The 14085-nt window shown below is 45.5% G+C and overlaps 1 protein-coding gene across 2 annotated transcripts in view; it reads right to left on the reverse strand.

Annotated features, from left to right (window-relative positions):
* ARFGAP3 (ARF GTPase activating protein 3) overlaps positions 1–14085 on the reverse strand; it is a 50045-nt gene that overhangs the window by 13743 nt on the left and 22217 nt on the right. For both annotated transcript variants that reach the window (XR_011566886.1, XM_070790531.1), the window contains exons 8-11: positions 12946–12992; positions 12304–12446; positions 5935–6063; positions 4845–4967 (exon numbers count right to left, since the gene is read on the reverse strand). Coding sequence is in view for 1 of the 2 variants with exons in the window: in XM_070790531.1 (XP_070646632.1) it covers positions 4845–4967; positions 5935–6063; positions 12304–12446; positions 12946–12992 (442 nt within the window). In the remaining variant the exon portion in view is untranslated. The remainder of the gene's footprint in view (positions 1–4844; positions 4968–5934; positions 6064–12303; positions 12447–12945; positions 12993–14085) is intronic.

Raw genomic sequence — 14085 nt, forward strand, 5'->3', positions numbered from 1 at the left:
CTCTGCCTGGGACAGGACAGAAATAGACTGGTGAGGGGATGTGCCAGAGACGTACTCAGAAGTGACTGGGCCATCTCAGAATTAGTGACAGCTTAGGATGGAAAAAAGCCCAGCCAGACCCGCACTCCTCATAAAGGTGGTTCAAGAAGTTCAGAAGAGAGATGCAGATTCTAATGCTTAGGTCTCAGGAAAGGAAGGAGGATGAAGGAGGATGCAGAGACTTTAGAGATGTTGCCAAGATGTTTCTGGAGGGTAAGAACAGAAGCGCGCATGGGAGGCAAGTGAGGGCCAAACTCCGAGGGCATGAGGAGTCATCCAGAGATGAGCTAAGATGGGAGGGTGGTGGTGGAATAAAACTGAATGTACTCTTTTTTCCTTGCAGGAAACGAACAAACAAACAACAATAACAACAAAAGGAGGGTGGATAAATCTGCTGTTTGAAGCAGTTGGTATGGCCTTATATGAATGATTGAAAAAAAAAAGCAGAATTTCCAAACGTGGTTTCCGCATTCTCTGGCAAGGAGGTCATTAACAACAAATCTTGTTACACCAGCCTTCTCTCTCCAGGAAGGAAAACCTGCTGTGTTCAAAGTGTATCTGGATTTCAGCTAGAAGCTGAGCAGGCTCTGCTCGGAGGAACAGGAACAACCAACCCCTCCTCACCTGGAAAAGTGAAGTCGCTCAGTCGCGTCCGACTCTTTGCAATCCCCTGGACTGTAGCCCACTAGGCTCCTCCCTCCATGGGATTCTCCAGGCAAGAGTACTGGAGTGGGTTGCCATTTCCTTCTCCAGGGGATCTTCCCAACCCAGGGATGTAACCCGCGTCTCCCGCATTCCAGGCAGACGCTTTAACCTCTGAGCCACCAGGGAAGCCCTCCAAATGTTCAAGGACATATTTGTGAGGGTCCCAGTGAAAGAATGAAGACTGATCCAATCAGGAATTTAAAACTACTTAATAAGCATCTGTGAGGGACCAGGCCCTGGTGGAGGGAGGAGACATGCTCAGTCCCTGCCCGGATGGGGCTGGCCGATCTGAGCTCAGAAACCCGATCTGAGCTCAGAAACCCAGGGCGACAACGTGGATGCCCAAGGCAGTGTTTCTCAGGGAGCGGCCCTGGGACTGAAGGACGAGGAATGCCGAGGGGCTGCATGGTCCCCCAGAGGCTCTGGGCTTGGGGGTGGGGGTGAGGACTGAATGGCGGTGGGTAGAACTTCCAGGCCCTTCACAAGTCTTAGGTACTGGGACTTGGGGTTTTTTGAATTTAGTGTCACTCTAAGGAAACATTCTTCATCCATGTAAGCCAAAGTGCTTATCCTGGAATATAGGGGCATCAGATTTTTTTTGTTTTTAATGGCTGGATAATTCAAGAATCAGAAGGAGAGAGAAAGCCATTCTGCTAGCTCCCTGCTGATCAGCCACTGGATCTACATGTTCTACTGTGTTCTCCAAGCTAGGGAGGGGGTGGGGGGCAGGGAGGGTGGTGGGGGCTCTTCCCACGGTTCACCAGTGAGGCTCCCTGAGCTCTGACCCAGGGCACAGTGTGGGTTCTGTCACCCCATCCTCCCCCAGCAAGTTGCTACCTGCTTCCCACAGCTTCCTCAGAAACGCAAGTCCCCCCGGATCCCCAAGGCCTGATTGACTTTTTTTTTTTTTTTGGCCACATGACTTACGGGATCTCAGTTCCCCAGCCAAGGACTGAATCCAGGGCCACGGCAGTGAAAGCACTGAGTCCTAACCACTGGCTCGCCAGGGAATTGCTTTTATTGATTTTCTAATGTTTTGACTTCTAGATCCCAATTCTTAATGCTTTTCACTTATGTTTTTCTCCCTCTCACTCTGGTTTCACTCAACCTGAAAACATTCCTTACATAGGCTTCCCCGGGGGCACTAGTGGGAGAGAACCTGCGATGTAGGAGACATTGGTTGGATCCTTACTCAATTTAGGATAGGCAGCTGTAGACAGCTGCCTCTTCCACTGAAGGCCACGCTGGCTTTGTAAGGCTGAACTAATTGTTCTAGTTTCATTATTTTGTACTCAGTATATAATTACATTGTTTATATCCTGGAAATAATGGAACTCAAAAAAAAAAAAAAAGCCCAAAGATACGGCTGGACTCATTTTTAATAGAAACAGCACTCTTTTATAATTCAATAGTATTCAAGTTCTAATGGGGTAATGAATAATTTGGAAGCAGTGAGAGCTCTTCATGGAAACGCCCGCTTTCCCAGAGGCCATGTTTACCCGGCTTCATCTGCCAAAGTAAGGATTGTTCTACCTGCAGTGGTTATGACCGAGGAGGACCAGCTTTGACGTTCCCATCAGCCAAGCTGCAGGTGAAGACAAACAACACCGAGGTCTCTGGCAGGAATCCAGCCAGTGTGGTCAATATAAAAACACCATCTGCTCCCCGGTTTCAAACCGTAAATAACTGCTCTGTAGAAACGGAGGCCTTTCGGGCTGACTCTCAGGACTAAGCTTGCGGAGAGAAAGGCTGACGGGATTCCTGAAGCTCCTGACAGGTGGATGGAGCCCCCCAGGAAGGAGCCAGGCAGTGGCCTGGGGTGGGCGAGGCTCCCCAACAGCTTCCCAGGGGGCATCCTCAGTCGCAGCCCCCTCTCCTTCCAACTCCGCGCCACTGGTGGAGCTGGAAACCCTACAGTCTCTGCAGGAGCTATAATGAGCAGTGAAAGAATCAAACAGGCTTTTGTGGAGAAGCCACGTGGGTGAGCGTAGACCCTGCACCACCGGGAGTTTCCCCAACACAGATGTACTCCCTCATCTAAAGTGATCTGACACGTAGGCAGCCTTCAAATCAAGCTAGAGGTTTCATTCTATCTTGTAGAAAATGTATTTAAGTATTTTAAAAGGCATGATTTGGGGGGCTGCCCTGGCGGTCCAGTGGCTAAGACTCCGCAATCCCAGTGCAGGGGGCCTGGGTTAGATCCCTGCTTGGGGAACTAGATCCCGCATGCCACACCTATTAATAAAAGATCCTGCAGGCTGCAGCTAAGACCTGGCACTGCCAAATTAATTAATTAATTATTTTAAAAAGGCATGATTTGGGAGTTACCTCCAATTAACCTGAAATACAGGTTACTCACAGGAAAAGTGAAAGTGAAAGTCACTGAGTCATGTCTGACTCTTTGTGACCCCACGGACTATGCAGCCCATGGAATTCTCTAGGCCAGGATACTGGAGTGGGTAGCCTTTCCCTTCTCCAGGGGATCCTCCCAATCCAGGGATCGAACCCAGGTTTCCCACTTTGCAGGCGGATTCTTTACCAACTGAGCCACAAGGGAAGCCCAAGAATACTGGAGTGGGTAGCCTATCCCTTTTCCAGCTGGTCTTCCCGACCCAGGAATCGAACCGGGGTCTTCTGCATTGCAGGCAGATTCTTTACCAACTGAGCTCCCAGGAAAGCCTGAGAGGCAAACACAAAATCACCCTGTCTGTGAAAGCACTGATGGGGAACACCTCTAAACTACTTTTTTTCTGGTAAAAATCTGGACTTGAAGCAATTTGAAGTGACGCTAACTGAATGATTTAAAGACAGTTCTCTGTGTTATAATTCCTTACCTGTGAACTTTGATAGGAAAATACAGAATTTCAGAATTAGAGCCTAATTAGTTAACATACATGTCTATCTGTTATGCATATGCAACTGCTTCTAAGCTGTGTAATTGCCAGTCGACAGTGATGCCCTCTGAGATGTGAGTGAGGGGGCCTCCTGTAAGGACTGCCCACACTGACGGGCACACGGTCGACCTTCCCAAAGCCCACACCTGAAGGTGGCCCTCCACATGGTTAACTTAAGTGCACGACAATAGTAATTAAGCATTCAGATTGAGTCACTTGAACTGAGTCTCCTGAACTGAGTTTCTATATAAAAATAACAGCTAAACATGACGTGAATAACAGTGAAGCCACAATGCCCCGTGTGTGTTCATTCATTAAGCCCTCACGCCACGCTGAGAGGCTGCCACTGCTGGTGTCACTCCCTCACAGATAAGAGGCGGCGGCACGGGAGGCTGGACGGGCAGCCAAGGTCACACGGTCATTAAGTGGTGGGGCCAGGACCCACGTCCAGGCCGCCCGCGTCCCAGCCAGTGCCCACTTCCTGACGCCCCTGGTTTACCTGGTGGCTGTTCAGCAGGCCTCCCCCGCCCTGGTGCTGATCAGGTTCTTGGAGGAACCGCACAGAGTGAGTCAATTCAAGTTAAACTTGTTCTTGGTCTCTGCGGGCGGCTTGAACCTGAACCTCGGCCTCTCCACGGTCGCTTCACACTGGAGTTAGGTAACCTGTCCTTGTCGGAGGGTGAGGGCTGAAGGATGGGGCCTAGGCTTTATCCTGGGAACCCCTCAGACGGCAACAGTGTTTTTCATTCATACATAAACACACACAAATAGCATTCATTTAAAATTCTATATCCTGCCAATCGGGGACTCCAGAAGCCAGTGGTATGAAAACAAAAGAATCTGCGAAAGGCGCAGCTGGGAAATATTCCAACTGTTGGAATAAGACTAAACGACTTAACATATATCTTTGGGGTTTTGTGTATTTCTCCAATTTCACATTTTAGATAAATACAACTTTCCCACCTCTGATTTTAATTCCTGGCTGCTGATTTTATTTTCAAATATTTCAATGTTAGCAAATATCATCCACTAAAGAAGGGCACCCCAATTTTTTCCCAAAGGACATCCTTGACTCCAGCTGAAGCTGAAGAAAAACAATGAAGAAAACTTAATTGTATTTGCTCCTAATGTAAAAACCCCTAAAACTAGTAAGTCTGTATTGATCTTTTCAAAACAATACTTTCAGGATGATTTTTAACAGGTTACCTGGAGCTGGATGTAAAATACGAGTCATCACTGTCATCACCATACTTTTTTCTCGGTTTCGCTGTGATTGGTGTTTCCTGTTCAATGGTCTGCATGTCTGAAGTCACTGAATGTGAAATACCACTTTAGAAAATAGAGAATAAGATGGAAAAAAAAATATTAGTTCATGAAGATACGTGTGTTCATCAAAGAATGCCTTTAATTTATACTCTCAACAAAAATATACTTTATTTGTGGGGTTACAAACATGAACAATAGAAAAATATTTTTGTGGTACAAGTGCTAAAAAATACTGGACCTTAGTGGGGGCTGTAACTAATTATAGAAAATACAGTCACATATGAAAGTTATGTTTATGGCATCCACTTAATGACAATCAGACCTATTTCATTTAATCTAATAATCAAATTTGGAATTTTCTGTAGTGTCGTAAACACAGCTGTCCCTTGGTATCTGAGGGGGACTGGTTCCATGACCCCAGCCAACAAAAACAATCCTCAGGGACACATAATGTTTCAAGGCAGAGGCCCGACACACAATCCTCAGGGACACATAAATCCTCAGGGACACATAATGTTTCAAGGCAGAGGCCCGACGTGTTCCCCTTTGCTTGGCAAAGTAAGGAAGCTATCCTTCTCTACTTCACCCCTGCAAAAAATCCTTACTATTCCTTTGTATTTTAAATCATTTCTAGTTACTAATAACACCAAACTCAATGTAAGCGCTACACCTGTTGGTATTTAGTTGCTAAGTTGTGTCTCTTTGCTGATCCCACAGAAATGCTATATAAATAATTGTAAAAACAATGTAAATCATTGTCCTTAAGTATAGTACATGCAGAAAATTTTGTTTTGCTTCCTGGAACTTTCTGGAATTCTCCCTATCCCAGTATATTCAAATCCCAGATTGGTTGAGTCTGCAAAGGCAGAACCCCTAGACAGAGAGCGCTGAGGGCCGACTGTATTAGACCACAACAACTGAAGGACGTGAACAAGGAGAAGACATTCCTGAAATGGAAATTAACAAGGGAAGTCCACGTGTGACTAGCAAATTAGCTTAAATTGTGAAATCCAAGAAAGCAGAGTCTTACCTTCTGCTATTTCCGAATCCCATGCCAAGTCTCTCTGATTCTGCCTTTTTCTTGCCACTCATGTTCATCTTTTCATCTTTCTTCATCTGAATTTCAAGATCTTTATAGGCTAATCGTAATGATGAAACGCTGCCAGGAAAACCGAATGCTCCTTAACTTAGCGCTAATTCTGTGCTCTTAAGTTAAAATACCAACAGTGTTAAACATGTCACATGCTGTTAGCTTGCTGCAGCTTTCCATGATTAATGATTATAAAGGCAAGCTGGCATTTTTTGCATAAAGATTTCTTTTGAGTAGATGCTCAAGAAAAGGTGCATGCCGCTATTGCTGCTGCTAAGTCAATTCAGTTGTGTCCGACTCTGTGCAACCCATGGACAGCAGCCCACCAGACTCCTCTGTCCATGGGATTCTCCAGGCAAGAATACTGGAGTGGGTTGCCATGCCCTCTTCCAGGGGATCTTCCCAACCCAGGGATCAAACCCAGGCCTCCAGCATTGCAGGCGGATTCTTTACTGGCTGAGCTACCAGGGAAGTCCAAATATATAGGGAATGACTCCAATATTCTTGCCTGGAGAATTCCATGCACAGAGGAGCCTGGCGGGCTACAGTCCATGGGGTCGCAAAGAGTTGGACATGACTGAGTGACTAACACTTTCACTTTTCATATATATATATAAATATATTTGACTTAACAGATACATTAAGAAGGCATTAGTGCATTGCAAAAGAATTCTTCAGTTTACAAGAAAATTTCCCATAGGGTTTCTCTCTCTTTTTTAAAAAACTATTTATTTGGCTGCAATGGGTCTTAGCTGCGGCACACAGGATCTCTAGCTGCGGCGTGTGGGATCTAGTTTCCTGACCAGGGATCGAACCCAGGCTGCCTAGCATTGAGAACACGGAGTCTCAGCCACTGGACCATTAGGGAAGTCCCCCACAAGGTCTCTTTATGGAACCAGGCTCTGAGAGAATTCAAAATGGAGCTGCCATTCCTGTCAACAGTTTCCTCTGCACCACCAGATACTCATCACCCATCTACAGATACGTGTGACAAATAACGCACCCAGCAGGGGGGAGGGAGGGGAGAGGAATGAAACACTGTCCCCTACTCCTACGTTTCCAAAAATGCTATATATACTTACTTTCTTATGAAGAAAACCAGGCCTATATTCACAAGAGTATATTATCATATTAGTAAATAGCAACAAAATTTTAGGGACTTGAAAAATGATATACCTACATTATCAAGATTTCTAAGATACTGTCCATTTCAGAAAATTATATAAAATGTCACAAATTCCTCATGAGAAAGGTACTATATAAACTCCCTAATAATATAAATACATTTCTCTGTAGTGAAAGGAAGTGATAACAGAACTTCTTACTAGGAGAAGATAATCTTGCTTTTGCTGTTTCCCTTCTTAATGAGTCACGCAGGATTCCTATTCTGGTTTTTTTGTTGCTTGTACATATGCTGCTCCCGCTAGACATTTCTTTACAGCAAGAACATTGTTTAACACAAGCTGGCATTAAAGAAATGGATGCCTTCATTCTTTTTATATTTAATTTGGCGGTGCCAGGTCTTAGTAGCGGCACACAGGATCCGCAGTTGCCATATGTGAATTCTTAGTTGCGGCGTGTGAGATCTAGTTCTCTGACCAGGGATGGAACTCAGGCCCCTTTCATTGGCAACTTGGAGTCTTAACTACTGGACCACCAGGGAAGTCCCTCTATTCTGGTTTAATGCGGCCATTTGCTTTCTCTACTGTTATTCCGTCAGATCAGGGAATGGTAACACATCTACTGTTTCCCCCCCCACCCCCACCCCCAGCCAAATTGTACTCGATGGAGGAAAATAAGCAATCTTCTTTCAAATATAATTTTGGGGAGAAAACAGTAGATCTGTTTAAAATCACAAAAAGCTATAACTGTGGTAACAGTCTTCTGGAGATGAATGGATTGGGATGAAGAATTTCAAGAGAGTATGAGATGGGGAAGTTTTCTCTTTTGGGGTACCTGCCATGGAACTGGTGCTATCACTCATTAAAAGCGTGCACTTCAGCATGCAGGCTCTGGAAGCACTAACAGAACAAAGAAGCTGGGACTCCCCGCTTCTCAGACCTAGAGGAGCCCTTCCAGGACCGGCATGGAGGAGGGCTGGCCACGACCTCAGGACTCAGGGAGAGCCCAGGAGCAGCTCCTGGCTCCTCTCTCTCTCCTACCAGCTGTGCGCACAGACCTCTCTGAGGACGAAATGCCTGGTAAGGATGAGGCTGCGGCCCGGATAGTTTAGTTCACACTCAGAACACACAGGAATAATCGATACTGCTCCTGACAGCTGATTGAACTAACTTTATGTACGGCCATTTTAAGAAATGAAGTTGCAGAAGACTAGCATAAAGTGCGGGCACTCTTGGGGACTTCCCTGGTGGTCCAGCGGCTAAGACTCTGCACTCCTAATGCAGGTGGCCTGGGCTCGATCTCTGGTTGAGGAACTAAGATCCCACATGCCGCAGCTAAGACCCAGTGCAGACAAATAAATACATTGTTGTTTAGCCGCTAAGTTGTCTCAACTGTTTTGCAACCCCATGGACTATAGCCCACCAGGCTCCTCTATCCATGGGATTTTCCAGGCAAAATACTGGAGTGGGTTGCCATTTCCTTCTCCGGGCGATCTTCCAGACCCAGGGTCTGAACCTGCATCTCCTGCATTGCAGGAAGATTCTTTACCACTGAGCCACCAGGGAAGCCCCAAATAAATAAGTAAATATTAAAAAGTAAACAAACAAACAAAGCCTGGCTACTTTCTCACAGCTGGCACAGCACTGGTTTGGTGAAACTGAGCTGTGATGTGTCTGAGCAGCAGGGTGGTGGTCAGGGCCTGGAGTGCAGCTCTTCTGAACAAAGGGATTCATTGGGTTCATAAACACCAGTTCATAAACACCCCACAATCTGCATGTTTGCATTTAGTTATATCGAGCAGTCCTGATTAAGGCTGGTGCTGTCTCTAATATTAACGCACTAGTCCCTGTCCCCCCTGACCTGCAGAGAGGAGATTGCTGCTTTCTGATTCCCCATCTCCTGTTCTCATCAGGCGAGGATTTTACTGGTTCTCTGGGAAAACCTCACGCACGAGTGATCTGCATGGAGTCCACTCCTAAACACACTCAGATTGAACCTTCCCCCTTTCTCAGTGTCAAGAAAGCTAGCTAAGTCAGAGACATCAAAGTGAAGTCTGTGACAGCTCAGAGTGAGTCTTACACAGAGCATCTCAAATCACTCAGTATGCCAGCGAATTTGGAAAACTCAGCAGTGGCCTCAGGACTGAAAAAGGTCAGTTTTCATTCCAATCCCAAAGAAAGGCAATGCCAAAGAATGCTCAAACTACCACACAATTGCACTCATCTCACATGCTAGCGAAGTAACGCTCAAAATTCTCCAAGCCAGGCTTCAACAGCACATGAACGGAGAACTTCCAGATGTTTAAGCTGGATTTAGAAAAGGCAGAGACACCAGAAATCAAATTGCCAACATCCACTGGGTCATAGAAAAAGCAAGAGAATTCCAGAAAAACATCTACTTCTGCTTCACTGACTACGCTAAAGCTTTTGGCTGTGTGGATCACAACCAACTGTAGTGTTGACTCTTTGTGACCCCATGGACTGTAGCCCATGAGGCTCCTCTGACCATGGAATTTTCCAGACAAGAATACTGGAGTGGGTTTCCATTTCCCCCCTCCAGGGGATCTTCCTGACCCAGGGATCAAACCCGAGTCTCCTGTGCCTCCTACTTTGGCAGGCAGATTCTTTACTATTGAGCCACCTTTGTGTGCTGTGAGCTTAGTCGCTCCGTCATGTCCGACTCTTTGCGACCCCATGGACTGTAACCCGCTAGGGGGATTCTCCAGGCAAGAATGGGTTGCCATGCCCTTCTCCAGTGGGTCTTCCCAACCCAGAGACTGAACCCAGGTCTCACGCATTGCAGGCGGATTCTTTACCATCTGAGCCACCAGGGAAGCCTCTTTGACATCGCAAATATTTAACCTAAATAACAGTTTAGTGCTGCCCCCTAGGTGCTGTGAGTTGAATGACAATGAGGAGTAACCACCCGTTTCAAATGATCCAGGCTTATGGTAGGAAGCCCACTGAGGAAAGTGTGAGCGTGAATAGCAAGAAGCTACACTGACTGAGCACCTACCTTGCACCAGGCACTGTCCGATGCACTCTACTGAGCATTAACTAAATGAATCCCCTAACAATCTTGTAAAGTAAGTAGCAGTGTTTTCTTCATTATACAGCCTGTAGTAATGAAGCCACGCTAAAAGAGATAGGGGCTTCCCTGGTGGCTCAGATCCTAAAGAATCAGCCTGCAATGCGGGAGACCCAGGTTCAGTCCCTGGGTCGGGAAGATCCCCTGGAGGAGGGCGTGGCAACCCACTCCAGTGTTCTTGCCTGGAGAGTCCCCACGGACAGAGGAGCCTGGTGGGCTACAGTCTATGTGATCACAAAGACTCAGACATGACTGAGTGACTAACACACACACACACACACACACACACACACACACACACACGAGATACTCATGACAACAAGAGAAACACCATATAAATAAAACGCACACGTGTACAGAACGGGAATCCAAGACACCTTTCCTCTCTTCTCTCCTTATGACCTGGACCCTTATGCCCAGTCACCAGCCTTTCCAGACAGCCGTGTGTCCCTTCTGTTGTCAACACAATGACATCCTCTCAAGAACCTTAAGGAGCTACTTAAGTCCCTGGTCTGGCCTCCTGGCTTCCAGTTTTTCCCCCATTCTTTTGGCCCTGGATATCATGACCAAACGAACTTTCCAAAACACACCCCTGCTTCATGGCACTCTCCTCAGATGTGATGCAAAACCCCCGGCTGGTCTGACTTCAGGGCAACCCACGCCATCACTCCAACGTCTCCAATCCAGGCAGGACCCCAGAGCCCCCGCCTGGATTCCCTCTTCCTCATCCTCCTAGGCTCTTCCTTCCTCTCTCTGCCACCACCCTCAAGTCTGACTCTGAGACCTCTTCAAGATCCAGGCTCAATACCTCCGGAGATACCACCATACCCAAAACCTTCCATCGTACAATTAGAATTTAGTCGCCAGGTCCAATGGGGCTTCACGTTATAAACACCATTTTCATTACTGAGATAAAATTCACGTATCATAAAATTCACCTTTTTAAAATGCACAATTCAGTTTAGCATATTCACAAGGCTGTCACCATCACCTCTACTAATTCCAGAACATTTTCACCACCCCAGAAGAAATCCCACCCAGCCACAGTCCACCCTATTCTCCCCTCTGCCCTTGCCCCTGGAAACCACCAGTCCGCTTCTGTCTCTTGATTTGCCTGATTTGGACAGCCCACATCTAAGCAATCATAAAATATGTGGTCTTTTGTGGCCAGTGTCTTTCTCAGCACAAATTTTTCAAGATTTGTGCATGCTGCATCATGTACCAGTACCTTATCCCTTTTCATGGCTAAATAATATTCTGCTGTATGGACACTACATTTTGTTCATCTGTTCACTAGTTGCTAGAGATCTGGGTTGTTTCTACTTTTCAGCTATAGGGATTAATACTGCTATGAACATGTGTACAAGTTTTTGTCTGGCTTTGTGGGCATATACATTACTTTTCTCTGAGAATATACTGTGGAGTGGAACTGCTGGGTCATATGGTAACTTTGCCACCAGCAAAGCATGAGGGCTCCAGTTTCTTAATTCTCACCAACACTTGTTTTCCTTCTTCTTGATCACAGCTCCCTGAGAGTGAGGAGGTGTCTCCCTGTGGCTTTTCCCTGATGACTAACGACGCTGAGCGTCTTTCCTGTGGCAGTACCTCCTGACACATCTCTGTCCTTCCCTTCTTGTTGACCCCACCCAAAGCCTGTCCACACAACTTCAACTGGAAACGGTGGCTGCCCTCCCTAAATACTGGTCTCTCTCCTTCTCATCTACACGTCCGTGTGGTATTAACTCTCATAAAACCAAAATTTGCATTTCCCTCCTCACACACAGATGTAAAAATAAATGGCATTTGGAAAGCAAATCTGAGTCACTTAGTTAACAGCTTTGCGTGTTACATGCGTGCTAAGTCACCTCAGTCCTGTCTGACTCTTTGCGACCCCATGGACTGTGGCCCGCCAGGCTCCTCTGTCCATGGGACAGTCTCCAGGCAAGAATACTGGAGTGGGTTGCATGCCCTCCTCCAGGGGATCTTCCTGACCCAGGGATCCTGCATTGGCAGGCGGGTTCTTTACCCCTAGTGCCACCTTGGGAAGCCCAGTTAATAACTGTCGTCACTAGAATCGTATTATGATTTGATCACACTTACATGGATTCTTCCTTAGGTGCTGCCCGGGACAGAAGGTCTTCCTGTGCATTCATTTTATCGACGGCTTGGGCTTGCTTTTCAATTTCATTAAAACACGTATTTGATAGTTTCTGGGCTCCCAAACTTCCTTTTTTGGCCCCAAGCTGGAGGATACAGTAGAAGATTACGTTTTACCCAAACTGTTTGAAAACATTTGCAACGACAGCTGGCAGTTACTGAGGGTTATCACTTAGTCCTCACGCCTCTGTGAGGCCGGCGCGGTCATCGTCTCCAGGTGACGGAGGAGGACCTGAGCTCTTGTCAGTAAAGAGACTTGACCAAGGTCACACAGCTGGCAAGTGACGAGGTCAGGATTCAGGGCTGACAACCCTCCCAGCCTCGCTGTGTGACAGAGATCCCAGGGAGTCTCGGCTGATTTTTTTTCAGAGCTTTAACGCCGACAGAGAAATGTGAAACACTCACTGCAGAAAATTTTCACCGCGTATAACGTCACTCCATTGAACAAAACGAACTTTTTATCAGAGCCACATTTATCAGATTGTGGCTCAAAAACAATAGAAACAAAAATGACAAAGGGGGCTTCCTCAAGCCCATAAGCCATTTCAGAGCTCAATCAGCAGACAGTTTATACGTAATACTCACTCCTCTTTTAGCTTGATTTGGTTTCTTTTTTATGATAGAAGAAACCTCTGTCAAAAGACAAAAGGTAGAAAGTCAGACCACTGGAAATACATAATTTTCCTATTTTTAGTGTATTTTTTAAAAAATCTTAAGATACTGCATTTTATTATTTAAGGGACGATCACATTTTCCACATTAGTTCGTCATCCAGAGGCTCAAGAACCTCAATGTGTTTTCGATGAACAGAGCTTCACCAAAATAGAGTCCTCAGTGTTTTCAGGTTGCATCCACACTCAGAGAGTATATGTATTTTGGGGAGAGTGGGGGAAACACCATATTGCAGAGAAATAAACAGCCTGAGCTTGCCTCATTCACCACTGTCTTCAGGAGCATTTTGTATATTAGAACAAACTCGCCTAGTAATCTCTACTCTTCAAAAACTTGCAAAATTGTTTTAAAATATAAAGTTAGCCAGGCATTATGTATACAACTAAAGCAGCCAGTGAAGTGCTTTTCCACCCTGATTTATGTACAGATTTTATCACACTAACTAATCAGAAATAGAAAACATTCTATAATTTTGGTAGCATTACTTACTAAATTGTACAAAAATATATGACGCTTTTAGATACAGTTTCTTAAAAATTGTTTTCTGGGTAAATTTTAACCATAGATTATATACTCTGTTTAGAATTATGTGTAAGAGACCCAATAACAATAAAATCTTATTTTTTTTCTTACAAACATGAGAATGTGACTTAACAGGAAAAGATAGCATAAAACCACAAAGATTAAAAATTTTTAGTCCTTAATGGGAGAATAACATTATTATATTTTGAGTACAAAAAAAAGACATTCATGGAAATCCTCCTTTTCTTCACTTTCTTTTAGATATGCACTGGAGTAGTCATATAACCTGCTTCCAGCTTCCCACACTTCTATTAATGCATGATGGAAATACCTGGAACATGTCTAATAGTTCGGTTATTTTTCACCAAAGCTGTTGCTTTCCAATTAATGCAGTGTGATATGCACTAATTTCAGATTACATTTCCCTGATACTGAAAACTTAGAGATTAAGTTCACCTACAATAAACTCAGAAAGAACACGCTAAGAGTTCTTGAGTAACCAGGACTGACGTGGCTGCTCTGCCCTCTGCC

This window comes from Bos indicus, chromosome 5 (genome assembly GCF_029378745.1).
Source record: "Bos indicus isolate NIAB-ARS_2022 breed Sahiwal x Tharparkar chromosome 5, NIAB-ARS_B.indTharparkar_mat_pri_1.0, whole genome shotgun sequence".
Taxonomy (NCBI): Eukaryota; Metazoa; Chordata; class Mammalia; order Artiodactyla; family Bovidae; genus Bos; species Bos indicus.